Consider the following 20,000-nt stretch of genomic DNA (forward strand, 5'->3'; position numbering starts at 1 on the left):
AAACCCCAAAAAATAGGGGAAAATTAAATTTATATTGAATAGAAACCCCCCCAGATATATTTAATATAACCCCAGCACCTCCCAGCTCTTCGTGTACCGGCTCAACCACGACCCTGAGGTGGGAAAAGCATAAAAAATGGATTATTTATTTAATATAATATTTATTTAATATAATATTTATTAAATATGATATTTATTAATATAATATTTATTTAATATAATATTTATTTAATATAAATATATAGTCTTAATATAAATATAATATTTATTTAATATAATATTTATTTAATATAATATTTATTTAATTTAATATAATATAAATATAGAATATAATTATATAGGGTTTATATATCTAATATAAACCCTACCCAGATATATTTAATATAAATATTTAATATGAATATAATATTTATTTAATATAATATTTTTAATATAACATAAATATAAATATATAATATAATTATATAGGCTTTATATATTTAATATAAACCCCACCCAGATATATTTAATGTACAAATATAATATAAATATAAATATAATATTTATTTAATATAATATTTATTTAATACAATATTTACATAATATAATATAAATATATAATATAATTATATAGGGTTTATATATTTAATAGAAACCCCCCCAGATATATTTAATATAAACCCAGCACCTCCCAGCTCTTCGTGTATCGACTCAACCACGACCCCGAGGTGGGAAATCCATCAAAAATAGAGAAAATCAGATTTATATTTATATATATTCAATAGAAACCCCACCCAGATATATTTAATATAAATATATAAGTATAAATGTAATATTTATTTAATATACTATTTATTTAATATACTATTTATTTAATATACTATTTATTTAATATACTATTTATTTAATCTACTATTTATTTAATCTACTATTTAATAGAATATTTACATAATATAATATAAATATAAATATATAATCTAATTATATAGGGTTTATATATGTAATATATAACCCCACCCAGATATATTTAATATAAACCCCACCCAGGTATATTTAATATAAACCCCACCCAGATATATTTAATATACAAATATAATATAAATATAAATACAATATTTATTTAATATAATATTTATTTAATATAGTATTTACATAATATAATATAAATATATAATCTAATTGTATAGGGTTTATATATGTAATATATAACCCCACCCAGATATATTTAATATAAACCCCACCCAGATATATTTAATATACAAATATAATATAAATATAAATACAATACTTATTTAATATAATATTTATTTAATATAGTATTTACATAATATAATATAAATATATAAGTATAAATGTAATATTTATTTAATATACTATTTATTTAATATACTATTTATTTAAACATAATATTTATTTAACATAATATTTATTTAATGTAATATTTACATAATATAATATAAATATAAATATATAATCTGATTATATAGGGTTTATATATGTAATATATAACCCTACCCAGATGTATTTAATATAAACCCTGACCAAAAATATTGAATATAAATATAAATATAATATTTATTTAATATAATATTTAATATAATAATATATAATATAATATAATATAAATATATAAAGTAATTATATAGGGTTTATATATTTAATATAAACCCCACCCAGATATATTTAATTTAAATATATAATATAAATATAATATTTATTTCACATAATATTTATGTAATATAATATTTATATAATATAAATATGCAATATAATGTAATTATATAGGGTTTATATATTGAATATAAACCCCACCCAGATATATTTAATATAAACCCCAATTATATATATTTAATATAATCCCTGCCCAGATATATTTAATCTAAACCCCACCCAGATTTATTTAAATTATATCTAGGTAGGGTTTATTTAAAATATATCTGGGTAGGGTTTATTTTAAACTTATCTAGGGGAGGTTTATTTGAAGCACATCTGGGTCGGGTTTATTATTATTTATTATATAAATATTATATTAAATAAATATTAGATTAAGTAAATATTATGTTAAATGAATATTATATATATATTATATGTTTATATTAAATTATATCTGGGTGGGGTTTATATTGAATATATAAACCCTATATAATTATATTATATATTTATATTATATTATATAAATATGATATTAAATAAATATGATATTAAATAAATATGATATTAAATAAGTATTATTTGAAATAAATATTACATTTATGTTTATTTTATATACTTATATTAAATATATCTGGGTGGGGTTTATATGAAATATGTAAACCCTATATAATTATATATTTATATTATATAAATATTGTATTAAATAAATATTACACATATATTTATATTATTTATTTATATTAAATATATCTGGGTGGGGTTTCTATTAAATATATAAACCCCATATAATTATATTGTATATTCATATTTATATTATATTATATTATTTAAATATTATATTAAATAAATATTATATTATTTAAATATTATATTAAGTAAATATTATATTAAGTAAATATTATATTTATATTCTATATTTATAATAAATATATCTGGGCAGGGTTTATATTAAATATATCTGGGTGGGGTTTATATTAAATATATAAACCCTATATAATTATATATTTATGTTTATATTATATTATATAAATATTATATTAAATAAATATTACACTTATATTTATATTATATATTTATATTAAATATATCTGGTGGAGTTTCTATTAAATATATAAACCCCATATAATTATATTGTATATTTATATTTATATTATATTATTTAAATATTATATTAAATAAATATTTTATTATTTAAATATTATATTAAATAAATATTATATTATATTGAATGAATATTATATTTACATTATATGTTTATATCAAATATATCTGGGTGGGGTTTATGTTAAATATATATTAATTATTTATATATTTATATTAAAATATATAAAAATATATTAATTATGTTATATATTTATATTATATTAAATAAATATTATACTAAATAAATCTTATATTAAATAAATATGATATTTACATTATATATTTATATTAAATATATCTGGGTGGGGTTTATATTAAATATATATAATTGGGGTTTATATTAAATACACAAACCCTATATATTTATATTATATATTTATATTTATATTATATTAAATAAATATTATATTAAATCAATATTATATTAAATAAGTGTGATATTTATATTTATTTGATATATTTATATTAAATATATCCAGGGGGTCTTTAATTCAGTTTTTTCCCCTTTGCAGGCAGCAGGAAAAGGGGACAGGAACGGGGGTGAGTTTGGGGGGGGATGGGGGGACCCCTTTCCTTATTTTGGGGGGAAAAGGGGGATTTCTTCTGGTTTGGGGCTGATTCTGCCCCTTTTGGGGTTCCCTTCCCTCTTTGGGGGTGGTTTTATCCTTTTTGGGGCTGATTTTATCCTTTTTGGGGGGGATTTTATCCTTTTTGGGGTGGTTTTATCCTTTTTGGGGGTAATTCCTCCCCTTTTTGGGGTTATTCCTCCCCTTTTTGGAGTGATTCTCCCCCTTTTTGGGTTGATTCTCCCACTTTTCGGGGTTTCCTTCCCTTTTTGGGGGTGATTTTATCCTTTTTGGGTTGATTCTCCCCTTTTTGGGGTGATTTCTCCCCCTTTTTCGGTTGATTCTCTCCATTTTTGGGGTGATTCTCCTTCTTTTTGGAGTGATTCCTCCCTTTTTGGGGTGATTCTCCTCCTTTTCGGGGTGATTCTCCCCCTTTTTGGGCTGATTCTCCCCCCTTTTTGGGGTTTCCTTCCCTTTTTGGGGGTGATTTTCTCCATTTTTGGAGTGATTCCTCCCTTTTTGGGGTGATTCTCCCCCTCTTTGGGGTGATTCTCCCCCTTTTTTGGGGTGATTTTCCTCTTTTTGGGGTGATTCCTCCCCTTTTTGGGGTGATTCTCCCCCTTTTTGGGGTGATTCCTCCCCTTTTTGGGGTGATTCTCCCCTTTTCAGCATTTCCTCTCCCCTTTTTTCAGGTGATTTCTCCCTTTTTGGGCTGATTTCCCCTCTGTTTTTGGGCTGATTCTGCCACTTTTTGGGGTTTCCTTCCCTTTGTTGGGTGATTTTATCCTTTTTGGGGGTGATTTTATCCTTTTTGGGGTGATTCCTCCCTTTTTGGGGTGATTCTTCCCCTTTTTTGGGGCTGATTCTCCCCCTTTTTTGGGGTGATTTTCCCCTTTTTGGGGTGATTCCTCCCCTTTTTGGGTTGATTCTCCCCCTTTTTGGGGTGATTCCCCCCCTTTTTGGGGTGATTCCTCTCCTTTTTGGGGTGATTTTCTCCCTTTTTGCAGTGTTCCCCCCCTTTTTGGGGTGATTCTCCCCCTTTTTGGGTGATTCTCCCATTTTTGGGGTGATTCTCCCCTTTTTGGGGTTTCTTTATCCTTTTTGGGGGTGGTTTTATCCTTTTTGGGTTGATTCTCCCCCTTTTTGGGGGTGATTCCTCCCCTTTTTGGGGTGATTCTCTTGATTTTTTGTGGTGATTACCCCCTTTTTGGGGTGATTCTCCCCCTTTTTGGGCTGATTCTCCCACTTTTCGGGATTTCCTTCCCTTTTTAGGGGATGGTTTTATCCTTTTTGGGGCTGATTTTATCCTTTTGGGGGATGATTTTCTTGGTTTTTTGGGGTGATTCCTCCATTTTTGGGGTGATTCCTCCCTTTTCAGCATTTCCTCCCCCTTTTTTCAGGTGATTTCTCCCTTTTTGGGCTGATTTCCCCTCTGTTTTTGGGCTGATTCTGCCACTTTTTGGGGTTTCCTTCCCTCTTTGGGGGTGGTTTTATCCTTTTTGGGGCTGATTTTATCCTTTTTGGGCTGATTTTATCCTTTTTGGGCTGATTTTATCCTTTTTGGGGGTGGTTTTTTCCTTTTTGGGGTGTTTTTATCCTTTTTGGGGGTAATTCCTCCCATTTTTAGGGTTATTCCTCCCCTTTTTGGGGTGATTCCTCCCTTTTTGGTGTGATTCTCCCCCTTTTTTGGGGTGATTTTCCTCTTTTTGGAGTGATTCCTCCCTTTTTGGGCTGATTCTCCCCCTTTTTGGGGTGATTCTCCCCCTTTTTTGGGGTGATTTTCCTCTTTTTGGGGTGATTCCTCCCTTTTTGGGGTGATTCCTCCCTTTTTGGGCTGATTCTCCCCCTTTTTGGGGTGATTCTCCCCCTTTTTCGGTTGATTCTCTCCATTTTTGGGGTGATTCTCCTTCTTTTTGGGGTGATTTTCTCCCTTTTTGGAGTGATTCCTCCCTTTTTGGGGTGATTCCCCCTCTGTTTTTGGGCTGATTCTGCCACTTTTCGGGGTTTCCTTCCCTTTTTGGGGGTGGTTTTATCCTTTTTGGGGTGATTCCTCCCCTTTTTGGGGTGATTCTCCCCCTTTTTGGGGTGATTCCTCCCCTTTTTGGGGTGATTCTCTTGGTTTTTTTGGGTGATTCTCCCCCTTTTTGGGCTGATTCTCCCCCTTTTTGGGGTGATTCCTCCCCTTTTTGGGGTGATTCCCCCCTTTTCAGCATTTCCTCCCCCTTTTTTCAGGTGATTTCTCCCTTTTTGGGGTGATTCCCCCTCTGTTTTTGGGCTGATTCTGCCACTTTTCGGGGTTTCCTTCCCTTTTTGGGGGTGGTTTTATCCTTTTTGGGTTGATTCTCTTGGTTTTTTGGAGTGATTCCTCCCTTTTTGGGGTTGATTCTCCCCCTTTTTGGGGTGATTTTCTTCCTTTTTGGGTTCATTCTCCCCCTTTTTGGGGTTGATTCTCCCCCTTTTTGGGGTGATTCCTCCCTTTTTGGGGTGATTCCTCCCTTTTTGGGGTGATTCTCCTCCTTTTTGGGGTGATTCCTCCCCTTTTTGTGGTGATTTTCTCCCTTTTTGGAGTGTTCCCCCCTTTTTTGGGGTGATTCTCCCCCTTTTTTCAGGTGATTTCCCCCTTTTTGGGTGATTTCCCTTCTGTTTTGGGCTGATTCTGCCACTTTTTGGGGTTTCCTTCCCTTTTTGGGGGTGATTTTCTCCATTTTTGGAGTGATTCCTCCTTTTTTGGGGGTGATTCTCCCCCTTTTTGGGGGTGATTCTCCCCCTTTTTGGGGTGATTCCTCCCTTTTTGGGGTGATTTTCTCCATTTTTGGAGTGATCCCTCCCTTTTTTGGGGTGATTTCCCCCTTTTTGGGCTGATTCCTCCCCTTTCTGCAGTCACAATTAAGGGGGGGCTGCTTTGGGGGGTCCAGGAAGAGGCAGGATTGGGATCATGGATGACCAGGGGGGGTCCCATTTTTGGGGTCACCCCCCTAAATTTGGGGGTTCCCCATCCCAGGGGGAGCTGATTTGGGAATCAGGGGGTGACTTCCCACCCCCCAGAGCTCCGGGGACCCCCCAAACCCCCCCCAAACCCCCCCAAAATCTTCCCGCAGAGGGCAAAGGTCACCGGGAGAAGCTGGAGCTGGTGGCCTCGTTCTCGTTTTTTGGGAATGTCATGTCCATGGCCAGTGTCCAGCTGGCTGGAGCCAAGAGGGACGCCCTGCTGCTCAGCTTCAAGGACGCCAAGGTGGGGGGGACACCCCAAAAATCCCCCCCAAAATCACGGGGGGGGGGGGGAACTTTGGGACCGTTGTGGGGCCGGGTGGGATGTGCTGCTCTGAGGGGGCCCAGGGGGGGTGGGAGCCCCCCAAAAACCCCCTGTTGGGGGGTTATTCATAATTTTGGGGGGTTGTCCCTAATTTTGGGAGGGTGTTTGTCATTTTGGGGGACCCTGCTCCCATTAGGGGGGCTCTTTTTGGGACCGTTGTGGGGCCAGGTGGGATTTGCTGCTCTGAGGGGACCCAGGGGGGGTGGGACCCCCCCCAAAACCCCCTGTTGGGGGGTGGTGTTTAATTTTGGGGGGTGTTAATAATTTGGGAGGGGTGTCATTAATTTTGGGGGGGCCCTGCTCCCATTTTGGGGGGGCTCCTTTTGGGACTGTTGTGGGGTCAAGTGGGATGTGCTGCTCTGAGGGGGCCCAGGGGGGTGGGAGCCCCCCAAAAACCCCCCCAGTGGGGGCTGTTAATAATTTGGGGGGGTTAATAATTTGGGAGGGGTGTTTGTCATTTTGGGGGGGCCCTGATCCCATTGGGGGGGCTCCTTTTGGGACCGTTGTGGGGCCGGGTGGGATGTGCTGCTCTGAGGGGGCTCAGGGGGGTGGGAGCCCCCCAAAAACCCCCCTGTTGGGGGGTGGTGTTAATTTTGGGGGGGTTATTCCTAATTTTGGGGGGTTGTCCCTAATTTTGGGAGGGTGTTTGTCATTTTGGGGTGGTCCTGCTCCCATTTTGGGGGGGCTCCTTTTGGGACCGTTGTGGGGCCAGGGTGGGATGTGCTGCTCTGAGGGGGCCCAGGGGGGGTGGGAGCCCCCCAAAAACCCCCTGTTGGGGGGTGTTAATAATTTGGGGGGTGTTAATAATTTGGGAGGGGTGTCATTAATTTTGGGGGGGCCCTGATCCCATTTTGGGGGGGCTCTTTTTGGGACCGTTGTGGGGCCAGGTGGGATTTGCTGCTCTGAGGGGGCCCAGGGGGGGTGGGAGCCCCCCAAAAACCCCCCTGTAGGGGGGTGGTATTAATTTTGGGGGGGTTATTCTTAATTTTGGGGGGTTGTCCCTAATTTTGGGAGGGTGTTTGTCATTTTGGGGGACCCTGCTCCCATTAGGGGGGCTCTTTTTGGGACCGTTGTGGGGCCAGGGTGGGATGTGCTGCTCTGAGGGGACCCAGGGGGGGTGGGAGCCCCCCCCAAAAACCCCCTGTTGGGGGGTGTTAATAATTTGGGGGGTGTTAATAATTTGGGGGGTGTTAATAATTTGGGAGGGGTGTCATTAATTTTGGGGGGGCCCTGATCCCATTTTGGGGGGGCTCCTTTTGGGACCATTGTGGGGCCGGTGGGATGTGCTGCTCTGAGGGGGCCCAGGGGGGGTGGGAGCCCCCCCAAAACCCCCTGTAGGGGGGTGTTAATGACTCTGGGGGTGCTGTCAGTAATTAGGGGGGGCCTCATTAGCGTAATTAATCCCCTTTAGCTCTCAGTGGTGGAGTATGACCCCGGCACCCACGACCTGAAGACCCTCTCCCTGCACTACTTCGAGGAACCCGAGCTCAGGGTGGGTTTTGGGGGATGTGGGGGTGGATTTTGGGGTCCCCCCCCACTCTGGGGAGGGTGTGTGGGGTGGGTTTTGGGGTCCCCCTCATTTTGGAGAGGGTGTGTGTGGATTTTGGGGTCCCCCCAGTGATCTGTGTCCCCCCAGGATGGGTCTGGCCAAAATGTCTGTACCCCCTGAGTGTGGGTAGGGTTTGGGGGGGTGTGTGTGGGATTTTGGGGTCCCCCCCACTCTGGGGAGGGTGTGTGGGGTGGGTTTTGGGGTCCCCCTCATTTTGGAGAGGGTGTGTGTGGATTTTGGGGTCCCCCCAATGCTCTGTGTCCCCCCAGGATGGGTCTGGCCAAAATGTCTGTACCCCCTGAGTGTGGGTAGGGTTTGGGGTGTGTGTGTGGGATTTTGGGGTCCCCCAATGACCTGGGAGGGTGTGTGGGGTGGGTTTTGGGGTCCCCCTCATTTTGGAGAGGGTGTGGGGTGGGTTTTGGGGTCCCTCAAAGCTCTGTGTCCCCCCAGGATGGGTCTGACCAGGAAGTCTGTACCCCTTGGGTATGGGGGGCTCTGGGGGGCTGAGGGTCGTTTTGGGGTCCCCCCCACTCTGGGAGGGTGTGAGGGGTGGGTTTTGGGGTCCCCCTCATTTTGGGGAGGGTGTGTGTGGATTTTGGGGTCCCCCCAATACTCTGTGTCCCCCCAGGATGGGTCTGGCCAGGATGTCCTGGGTGTGGGGGGCTCTGGAGGGGTGTGGGGTGGATTTTGGGGTCCCCCCCCACTCTGGGGAGGGTGTGTGTGGGTTTTGGGGTCCCCCCAATGCTCTGTGTCCCCCCAGGATGGGTCTGGTCAGGATGTCTGTACCCCCTGGGTGTGGGGGGGTTCTGAGGGGTGTGTGTGGGATTTTGGGGTCCCCCCACTCTGGGAGGGTGTGGGGTGGATTTTGGGGTCCCCCCCACTCTGGGGAGGGTGTGTGTGGATTTTGGGGTCCCCCAATGCTCTGTGTCCCCCCAGGAGGGGTCTGACCAGAATGTCCACACCCCCTGGGTGCAGGTGTGGGATTTTGGGGTCCCCCAATGACCTGTACCCCCCATGTCCCCCCAGGATGGCTTCATGCAGAACGTGCACACCCCCCAGTTGCATGTGGGGGATTTTGGGGTGTGTGGGTGGATTTTGGGGTCCCCCAATGCTCTGTGCCCCCCAGGATGGTTTGTGCAGAACATGCACACACCTCATGTGTGTGGGGTGGATTTTGGGGTCCCCCAATGACCTGTACCCCCCATCTCCCCTCAGGATGTTTTGTGCAGAACGTGCACACCCCCCATGTGTGTGGGGTGGATTTTGGGGTCCCCCAATGACCTGTACCCCCATTTCCCCCCAGGATGGTTTGTGCAGAACGTGCACACCCCCTGGTTGCAGGTGGGGGATTTTGGGGTGTGTGGGTTTATTTTGGGGTCCCCCAACGCTCTGTGTCCCCCCAGGATGGTTTGTGCAGAACATGCACAACCCCTGTGTGTGTGGGGTGGATTTTGGGGTCCCCCAATGCTCTGTGTCCCCCCAGGATGGGTCTGGCCAAAATGTCTGTACCCCCTGGGAGTGGGGAGCTCTGGGGGGGTGTGTGGGTGGATTTTGGGGTCCCCTGACCCTCTGTACCCCCATTTCCCCCCAGGATGGCTTCGTGCAGAACGTGCACACCCCCTGTGTGTGTGGGTGGATTTTGGGGTCCCCGACCCTCTGTGTCTTCATGTCCCCCCAGGATGGCTTCGTGCAGAACCTGCACACCCCCCATGTGTGTTGGGTGGATTTTGGGGTCCCCCAATGACCTGTACCCCCCATTTCCCCCCAGGACGGCTTCGTGCAGAACGTGCACACCCCCTGGGTGTGGGTGGGGGATTTTGGGGGTCCCCTGACCCTCTGTGTCCCCATTTCCCCCCAAGATGGTTTGTGCAGAACGTGCACACCCCCTGGTTGCAGATGGGGGATTTTGGGGTGTGTGGGTGGATTTTGGGGTCCCCCAATGCTCTGTGCCCCCCAGGATGGTTTGTGCAGAACATGCACACCCCCTGTGTGTGTAGGGTGGATTTTGGGGTCCCCCAATGCTCTGTGTCCCCCCAGGATGGGTCTGGCCAAAATGTCTGTACCCCCTGGGAGTGGGGAGCTCTGGGGGGGTGTGGGGGTGGATTTTGGGGTCCCCTGACCCTCTGTACCCCCATTTCCCCCCAGGATGGCTTCGTGCAGAACGTGCACACCCCCCATGTGTGTGGGTGGATTTTGGGGTCCCCTGACCCTCTGTACCCCCCATTTCCCCCCAGGACGGCTTCGTGCAGAACGTGCACACCCCCTGGGTGCGGGTCTGTGATTTTGGGGTCCCCTGACCCTCTGTACCCCCCATTTCCCCCCAGGATGGTTTGTACAGAACGTGCACACGCCCCGGGTGCGGGTGGGGGATTATGGGGTGTGTGGGTGCTTTTTGGGGTCCCCCAATGACCTGTACCCCCATGTCCCCCCAGGATGGCTTCGTGCAGAACGTGCACACCCCCCGGTTGCATGTGGGGGATTTTGGGGTGTGTGGGTGAATTTTGGGGTCCCCCAACACTCTTTGTCCCCCCAGGATGGTTTGTGCAGAACGTGCACACCCCCCATGTGTGGGGGGTGGATTTTGGGGTCCCCCAATGCTCTGTGTCCCCCCAGGATGGGTCTGGTCAGGATGTCTGTACCCCCTGGGTGTGGGTGGGTTTTGGGGTGTGTGTGTGTGATTTTGGGGTCCCCTGACCCTCTGTGTCCCCCCAGAATGGTTTGTGCAGAACGTGCACAGCCCCTGGTTGCAGGTGGGGGATTTTGGGGTGTGTGGGTGGATTTTGGGGTCCCCTGACCCTCTGTGTCCCCATTTCCCCCCAGGATGGCTTCGTGCAGAACGTGCACACCCCCTGTGTGTGTGTGGGGTGGATTTTGGGGTCCCCTGACCCTCTGTGTCCCCATTTCCCCCCAGGATGGCTTCGTGCAGAACGTGCACACCCCCAGGGTGCGGGTCTGTGATTTTGGGGTCCCCCAATGACCTGTACCCCCCATTTCCCCCCAGGACGGCTTCGTGCAGAACGTGCACACCCCCCATGTGTGTGGGGTGGATTTTGGGGTCCCCCAATGACCTGTACCCCCCATTTCCCCTCAGGATGGTTTGTGCAGAACGTGCACACCCCCTGGGTGCGGGTCTGTGATTTTGGGGTCCCCTGACCCTCTGTACCCCCATGTTCCCCCAGGATGGTTTGTGCAGAACGTGCACACCCCCTGGGTGCGGGTCTGTGATTTTGGGGTCCCCTGACCCTCTGTACCCCCCATTTCCCCCCAGGACGGCTTCGTGCAGAACCTGCACACCCCCCATGTGTGTTGGGTGGATTTTGGGGTGCCCCAATGACCTGTACCCCCCATTTCCCCCCAGGATGGTTTGTGCGGAACGTGCACACCCCCCTGGTTGCAGGTGGGGGATTTTGGGGTGTGTGGGTGGATTTTGGGGTCCCCCAATGCTCTGTGTCCCCCAGGATGGTTTGTGCACACCCCCCGTGTGCGGGTGGGTCCTGAGGTGTGTGTGTGTGTGATTTTGGGGGTCCCCTGACCCTCTGTACCCCCCATTTCCCCCCAGGATGGCTTCGTACAGAACCTGCACACGCCCTGGGTGCGGGTCTGTGATTTTTGGGGTCCCCTGACCCTCTGTACCCCCCATGTTCCCCCAGGATGGTTTGTGCAGAACCTGCACACCCCCCCATGTGTGTGGGGTGGATTTTGGGGTCCCCCAATGCTCTGTGTCCCCCCAGAATGGTTTGTGCACACACCCCGTGTACGGGTGGGTCCTGGGGTGTGTGTAGGTGGACTTTGGGGTCCCCTGACCCTCTGTACCCCCCATCTCCCCCCAGGATGGTTCGTGCAGAACGTGCACACCCCCCGTGTGCAGGTGGGTCCTGAGGGGTGTGTGTGTGATTTTGGGGTCCCCAATGACCTGTACCCCCATTTCCCCCCAGGATGGCTTCGTACAGAACGCGCACACCCCCAGGGTGCGGGTCTGTGATTTTGGGGTCCCCTGACCCTCTGTACCCCCATGTCCCCCCAGGACGGCTTCGTGCAGAACGTGCACACGCCCCGTGTGTGTGGGGTGTATTTTGGGATCCCCCAATGACCTGTACCCCCCATTTTCCCCCAGGACGGCTTCGTGCAGAACATGCACACCCGCCATGTGTGTGTGTGTGATTTTGGGGTCCCCCAATGACCTGTACCCCCCATTTCCCCCCAGGACGGCTTCGTGCAGAACGTGCACACCCCCAGGGTGCGGGTCTGTGATTTTGGGGTCCCCTGACCCTCTGTACCCCCATTTCCCCCCAGGACGGCTTCGTGCAGAACGTGCACACGCCCCGGGTGCGGGTGGGTCCTGAGGGGTGTGTGGGTGGATTTTGGGGTCCCCCAATGACCTGTACCCCCCATTTCCCCCCAGGACGGCTTCGTGCAGAACGTGCACACCCCCCGTGTGCGGGTGGACCCCGACGGGCGCTGTGCCGTGATGCTCATCTACGGCACCCGCCTGGTGGCCCTTCCGCAGGACTCGCTGGCCGACGAACACGACGGGCTGTGGGAGAGGGGTGAGTGCTGACCCCCCCTTTAACCCCCCCCGGGGGGTCAGGACACCCCCCTGAACCCCGTTATCCCCCTCCTTAACCAGGCAGAAGAGCAGCTTCCTGCCAGCTACATCATCGACGTGCGGGAGCTGGACGAGAAGCTGCTCAACATCATCGACATGCAGTTCCTGCACGGCTACTACGAGCCCACCCTGCTCATCCTCTTCGAGCCCCAACCAGACCTGGCCCGGGTCAGCTGGGGGGGGCAAAAGGGGCTGGGGGGGGCTGGGGGCAACAGGGGAGGGCAGGGGAGGGGTCTCCCCCCACCCCGGGCAGTTCCTGCATGGCTACTACGAGCCCACCCTGCTCATCCTCTTCGAGCCCAAACCAGACTTGGCCCGGGTCAGCTGGGGGGCAAAAGGGGCAAAGGGGGCTGGGGGGGGCTGGGGGCAACAGGGGAGGGGTCTCCCACCCCGGGCAGTTCCTGTAGGGATGCTCCAAACCTCCCCCCCCTTCTCGTACTCTGGGAGCCCCAACCAGAGCTGGCCCGGGTCAGCTGGGGGGGCAAAAGGGGGCTTGGGGGGGCTGGGGCAACAGGGGAGGGGTCTCCCAGCCCCGGGGGCACAGGGCAGGGCAGGGGAGGGGGTCCCCCACCCTGTGCAGTTCCTGCAGGGATGCTTCAAACCTTCCCCCCTGCTCGTCCCTCTGGGAACCCAATTGGAGTTGGCACGGGGCAAAGGGGGGCTGGGGGGGGCAAAGGGGGGGGTTGGGGGGTCGAAAGGGGGGCTGGGGGGGCAAAAGGGGAGCTGGGGCTGGGAGCAACAGGGGAGGGCAGGGGAGAGGATCCCTCCACATCCTGCAGGGATGCTCCAAACTCACCCCCCTACTCGTCCTCTGGGAGCCCAACCGGAGCTGGCACGGGGCAAAGGGGGGGCAAAAGGGGCAAAGGGGGGCTGGGGGGGGGCTGGGGGCAACAGGGGAGGGGTCTCCCACCCCGGGGGCAACAGGGCAGGGCAGAGGAGGGGTCTCCCACCCTGTGCAGTTCCTGCAGGGATGCTTCAAACCTTCCCCCCTGCTCATCCTCTGGGAACCCAATTGGAGTTGGCACGGGGCAAAGGGGGGCTGGGGGGGGCAAAGGGGGGCTGGGGGGGTAAAGAGGGACTGGGGGCAACAGGGCAGGGCAGGGGAGAGGATCCCTCCACATCCTGCAGGGATGCTCCAAACTCACCCCCCTACTCGTCCTCTGGGAGCCCAACCGGAGCTGGCACGGGGCAAAGGGGGGGCAAAAGGGGCAAAAGGGGGGCTGGGGGGGGCTGGGGGCAACAGGGCAGGGGTCCCTCACCCCGGGCAGTTCCTGCACGGCTACTACGAGCCCACCCTGCTCATCCTCTTCGAGCCCAACCAGACCTGGCCCGGGTCAGCTGGGGGGGCAAAAGGGGCAAAGGGGGCTGGGGGGGGGCTGGGGGCAACAGGGGAGGGGTCTCCCACCCCGGGCAGTTCCTGTAGGGATGCTCCAAACCTCCCCCCCCTTCTCGTACTCTGGGAGCCCCAACCAGAGCTGGCCCGGGTCAGCTGGGGGGGCAAAAGGGGGCTTGGGGGGGCTGGGGGCAACAGGGGAGGGGTCTCCCACCCCGGGGGCAACAGGGCAGGGCAGGGGAGGGGTCTCCCCCACCCCGGGTAGTTCCTGCATGGCTACTACGAGCCCACCCTGCTCATCCTCTTCGAGCCCAACCAGACCTGGCCCGGGTCAGCTGGGGGGGCAAGAGGGGCAAAAGGGGGCTGGGGGGGCAAAAGGGGGGCTGGGGGGGCAAAGGGGAGCTGGGGCTGGGGGCAACAGGGCAGGGCAGGGGAGAGGATCCCTCCACATCCTGCAGGGATGCTCCGAACCTTCCCCCCCTGCTCGTCCTCTGGGAGCCCAACCGGAGCTGGCACGGGGCAAAGGGGGGGCAAAAGGGGCAAAAGGGGGGCTGGGGGCAACAGGGGAGGGGGTCTCCCACCCCGGGGGCAACAGGGCAGGGCAGGGGAGGGGTCCCCCACCCTGTGCAGTTCCTGCAGGGATGCTTCAAACCTTCCCCCCTGCTCATCCTCTGGGAACCAATTGGAGTTGGCACGGGGCAAAGGGGGGCTGGGGGGGGCAAAGGGGGGCTGGGGGGGGTAAAGAGGGACTGGGGGCAACAGGGCAGGGCAGGGGAGAGGATCCCTCCACATCCTGCAGGGATGCTCCAAACTCACCCCCCTACTCGTCCTCTGGGAGCCCAACCGGAGCTGGCACGGGGCAAAGGGGGGGCAAAAGAGGCAAAGGGGGGCTGGGGGGGGGCTGGGGGCAACAGGGCAGGGGTCCCTCACCCCAGGCAGTTCCTGCACGGCTACTACGAGCCCACCCTGCTCATCCTCTGGGAGCCCAACCAGACCTGGCCCGGGTCAGCTGGGGGGGCAAAAGGGGGGCTGGGGGGGCTGGGGGAGTCAGTGTGTGGGGGTCAGGGGTCAGTGTGTGGGGTCAGGGGTCAGTCAGTCCCCAGGTGACATCGGGGTGTCCCCACAGGAGGGTGGCAGCATGACAGGATACCTGTGGGGTCAGGGGTCAGTGTGTGGGGTCAGGGGTCACACAGGTGACATTGGGGTGTCCCCACAGAGGGTGGAGGGGGGCAGTGGCGACAGGACACGTGTGGGGTCAGGGGTCAGTGTGTGGGGTCAGGGGTCAGTGTGTGGGGTCAGGGTCACACAGGTGACACTGCTGTCCCCACAGGAGGGTGGCAGTGCGACAGGACACGTGTGGGGTCAGGGGTCAGTGTGTGGAGTCAGGGGGTCAGTGTGTGTGGGTCAGGGGTCACACAGGTGACACTGGGGTGTCCCCACAGGAGGGTGGCAGTGCCACAGGACACGTGTGGGTCAGGGGTCAGTGTGTGGTGTCAGGGGTCACACAGGTGACACTGGGTGTCCCCACAGGAGGGTGGCAGTGCGACAGGACACGTGTGGGGGTCAGGGGTCAGTGTGTGGGGTCAGGGGTCACACAGGTGACACTGAGGTGTCCCCACAGGAGGGTGGCAGTGCCACAGGACACGTGTGGGGTCAGGGTCAGTGTGTGGGGTCAGGGGTCACACAGGTGACACTGGGGTGTCCCCACAGGAGGGTGGCAGTGCGACAGGACACGTGTGGGGTCAGGGGTCAGTGTGTGGGGGTCAGGGGTCACACAGGTGACACTGGGGTGTCCCCACAGGAGGGTGGCAGTGCGACAGGACACGTGTGGGGTCAGGTGGTCAGTGTGTGGGGTCAGGGGTCAGTGTGTGGGGTCAGGGGTCAGTGTGTGGGGTCAGGGGTCACACAGGTGACACTGGGGTGTCCCCACAGGAGGGTGGCAGTGCCACAGGACACGTGTGGGGTCAGGGGTCAGTGTGTGGGGTCAGGGGTCACACAGGTGACACTGGGGTGTCCCCACAGGAGGGTGGCAGTGCCACAGGACACGTGTGGGGTCAGGGGTCAGTGTGTGGGGTCAGGGGTCACACAGGTGACACTGGGGTGTCCCCACAGGAGGGTGGCAGTGCGACAGGACACCTGCAGCATCGTGGCCATCTCCCTGAACATCCTGCAGCGCGTCCACCCCGTCATCTGGTCCCTGAGCTCCCTCCCCTTCGACTGCACCCAGGCCCTGCCCGTCCCCAAACCCATCGGTGGTGTGACGGGGACGGGGACGGGGACAGGGACAAGGACAGGGACAGGGATCTCTCCCCTTCCCCCAAACCCATCGGGTGGGTGACAGGGACGGGGACGGGGACAGGGACAATGATGGGGACGGGGACAGGGACAGGGATCTCTCCCTTCCCCCAAACCCATCGGTGGGTGACAGGGACGGGGACGGGGACAGGGACAATGATGGGGACGGGGACAGGGGACAGGGATCCCTTCCCTTTCCCCAAACCCATCGGTGGGTGACGGGGACGGGGACAGGGACAAGGACAGGGACAGGGATCTCTCCCCTTCCCCCAAACCCATCGGTGGGTGACAGGGACGGGGACAGGACAGGGATCCCTTCCCTTCCCCCAAACCCCATCGGTGGGGGACGGGGACAGGACAATGACAGGGACAGGGATCCTCCCCCTTCCCCCAAACCCCATAGGTGGGTGACAGGGACGGGGGCAGGGGACAGGAATGGGGACAATGACAAGAAGGGGGACAGTGACAGGAATGGGGGACAGTGACAGGGGCAGGGATCTCTCCCCTTCCCCCAAACCCATCGGTGGGTGACGGGGACAGGGACAGGGGACAGGGACAATGACAGGGACAGTGACAGGGACAATGACAGGGACTGGGATCTCTCCTCTTCCCCCAAACCCATCGGTGGGTGACAGGGACAGGGACAGGGACAGGGGACAATGATGGGGACGGGGGGCAGGGACAGGGATCCCTCCCCTTTCCCAAACCCATCGGTGGGTGACGGGGACAGGGACAGGAACAGGGACAATGACAGGGGACTGGGATCCCTCCCCTTCCCCCAAACCCCATAGGTGGGTGACAGGGACAGGGACAGGGGACAGGAATGGGGACAATGACAAGAAGGGGGACAGTGACAGGAATGGGGACAGTGACAGGAACAGGGCCAAGGACAGGGACAGGGATCCCTCCCCTTCCCCCAAACCCCATAGGTGGGTGACAGGGACAGGGACAGGGACAATGACAGGAACAGGGACAATGACAGGGACAGGGACAATGACAGGGACAGAGATCCCTCCCCTTCCCCCAAACCCATCGGTGGGGGACAGGGACGGGGACAGGGACAATGACAGGGACAGGGATGGGGACAGGGGACAGGGATGGGGACAGGGACAATGACAGGGACAGGGACAATGACAGGGACAATGACAGGGACAGGGATCCCTCCCCTTCCCCCAGACCCATTGGTGGGTGACAGGGATGGGGACAATGACAGGGACAGGAATGGGGCCAATGGCAGGGACAGGGATCTCTCCTCTTCCCCCAAACCCATCAGTGGGGGACAGGGATGGGGACAGGGACAATGACAGTGTCGCTGTCCCCAGGGGGGGTGATGACAATGACAGTGATTGTGACAGTGGACGGTGACAATGACACTGTCCCTGTCCCCAAGGGGGGGGTGATGATGGTGACAGTGATGGTGACAGTGACACTGTCCCTGTCCCCAGGGGGGTTGGTGATGGTGACAATGACGGTGACAGTGACAGTGATGGTGACAGTGACAGTGACGGTGACAATGACACTGTCCCTGTCCCCAGGGGGGTTGGTGATGGTGACAGTGACAGTGATGGTGACAATGACAGTGACAATGACACCATCCCTGTCCCCAGGGGGAGTTGTGATGGTGACAGTGATGGTGACAATGACAGTGGACAATGACACCGTCCCTGTCCCCAGGGGGAGTGGTGATGGTGACAGTGATGGTGACAGTGACACTGTCCTGTCCCCAGGGGGAGTGGTGATGGTGACAGTGATGGTGACAGTGACACTGTCCCTGTCCCCAGGGGGTGATGATGGTGACAGTGACAAGTGACACCGTCCCTGTCCCCAGGGGGGTTGGTGACAATGACAATGACACCATCCCTGTCCCAGGGGGAGTTGTGATGGTGACAGTAACAATGACAGTGACAATGACAGTGACAATGACACTGTCCCTGTCCCCAGGGGGGTTGGTGATGGTGGACAGTGACAGTGATGGTGACAATGACAGTGACAATGACACTGTCCCTTGTCCCCAGGGGGGGGTTGGTGACAGTGACAGTCACAATGACACCGTCCCTGTCCCCAGGGGGAGTGGTGATGGTGACAGTGATGGTGACAGTGACACTGTCCCTGTCCCAGGGGGGTTGGTGATGGTGACAATGACAATGTCCCTGTCCCCGGGGGGGTGATGATGGTGACAGTGACAGTGACGGTGACAATGACAGTGATGGTGATACCATCCCTGTCCCCAGGGGGTTGGTGACAGTGACAATGACACCATCCCTGTCCCCGGGGGGAGTTGTGATGGTGACAGTGATGGTGACAATGACAGTGATGGTGACACTGTCCCTGTCCCCAGGGGGGGTTGTGATGGTGACAGTGATGGTGACAATGACAGTGACAATGACACCATCCCTGTCCCCAGGGGGGTTGGTGACAGTGACAATGACAATGACACCATCCCTGTCCCCAGGGGAGTTGTGATGGTGACAGTGATGGTGACAATGACAGTGACAATGACACCATCCCTGTCCCCAGGGGGGTTGGTGACAGTGACAATGACAATGACACCGTCCCTGTCCCCAGGGGGGGTGGTGATGGTGACAGTGACAATGACAATGACAATGTCCCTGTCCCCAGGGGGAGTGGTGATGGTGACAATGACAATGACACCATCCCTGTCCCCAGGGGGGGTTGGTGACAGTGACAGTGACAATGACACTGTCCCTGTCCCCAGGGGGGGTTGGTGACAATGACAGTGACAATGACCCCATCCCTGTCCCCAGGGGGGGTGGTGATGGTGACAATGACAATGACAGTGACAATGACACTGTCCTGTCCCCAGGGGGAGTGGTGATGGTGACAGTGATGGTGACAGTGATGGTGACAGTGATGGTGACAATGTCCCTGTCCCCAGGGGGAGTGGTGATCTTCGCCGTGAACTCGCTGCTGTACCTGAACCAGAGTGTCCCTCCCTACGGGGTGGCCCTGAACAGCCTCACCTGCGGCACCACCATCTTCCCGCTGCGTAAGGGACAGCCCTGCCTTCCTCCCCTCCTCCTCCTCCTCCTCCTCCCTCCTCCTCCCTCCTCCTCCTCCTCCTCCTCCTCCCTCCTCCTCCTCCTCAGCCTTTGTCTTTCTTCTCCTCATCCTCATCTCCTTCTGCTTCCTTCCCATCATCCTCGTGCTTCTCTTCTTCATCCTCTTCATCCTCTTCATCTTCTTCTTCATTCTCTTCATCCTCTTCATGCTCTTGATCCTCTTCATCTTCTTCATCTTCTTCTTATTCCTCTTCATCTTCTTCATCATCTTCATCTTCTTCATCTTCTTCTTCATCTTCTTCATCCTCTTTATCCTCTTCATCCTCTTCATCTTCTTCATCTTCTTCATCTTCTTCATCTTCATCCTTTTCATCCTCTTCGTCTTCTTCTTCATCCTCTTCATCTTCATCATCTTCATCTTGTTCATCCCTCTTCATCCTCTTCATGTTCTTCTTCATCCTCATGTTCTTCATCTTCTTCTTCCTCCTCTTCCTCCTCCTCCTCCTTGTTCTCATCTACTTCAACCTCTTCCCACTTGTCCTT

General features: G+C 52.0%; 1 protein-coding gene across 1 annotated transcript in view; it reads left to right on the forward strand.

Moving 5' to 3' along the window:
* Positions 1–6,386: 6,386 nt before the first annotated feature.
* LOC127465622 (cleavage and polyadenylation specificity factor subunit 1-like) overlaps positions 6,387–20,000 on the forward strand; it is a gene marked incomplete at its 5' end in the record, with an annotated part of 17,611 nt that continues 3,997 nt past the window's right edge. The window contains 8 exon segments of the mRNA XM_051776137.1: positions 6,387–6,573; positions 8,066–8,146; positions 12,606–12,754; positions 12,831–12,850; positions 12,853–12,955; positions 13,108–13,128; positions 16,255–16,394; positions 19,334–19,444. Of these exon segments, the coding sequence (XP_051632097.1) occupies positions 6,387–6,573; positions 8,066–8,146; positions 12,606–12,754; positions 12,831–12,850; positions 12,853–12,955; positions 13,108–13,128; positions 16,255–16,394; positions 19,334–19,444 (812 nt within the window).

Source organism: Manacus candei, unplaced genomic scaffold, assembly GCF_025592945.1.
Source record: "Manacus candei isolate 608988 ecotype Guabito, Panama unplaced genomic scaffold, ASM2559294v1 h1tg000451l, whole genome shotgun sequence".
Lineage (NCBI taxonomy): Eukaryota > Metazoa > Chordata > Aves > Passeriformes > Pipridae > Manacus > Manacus candei.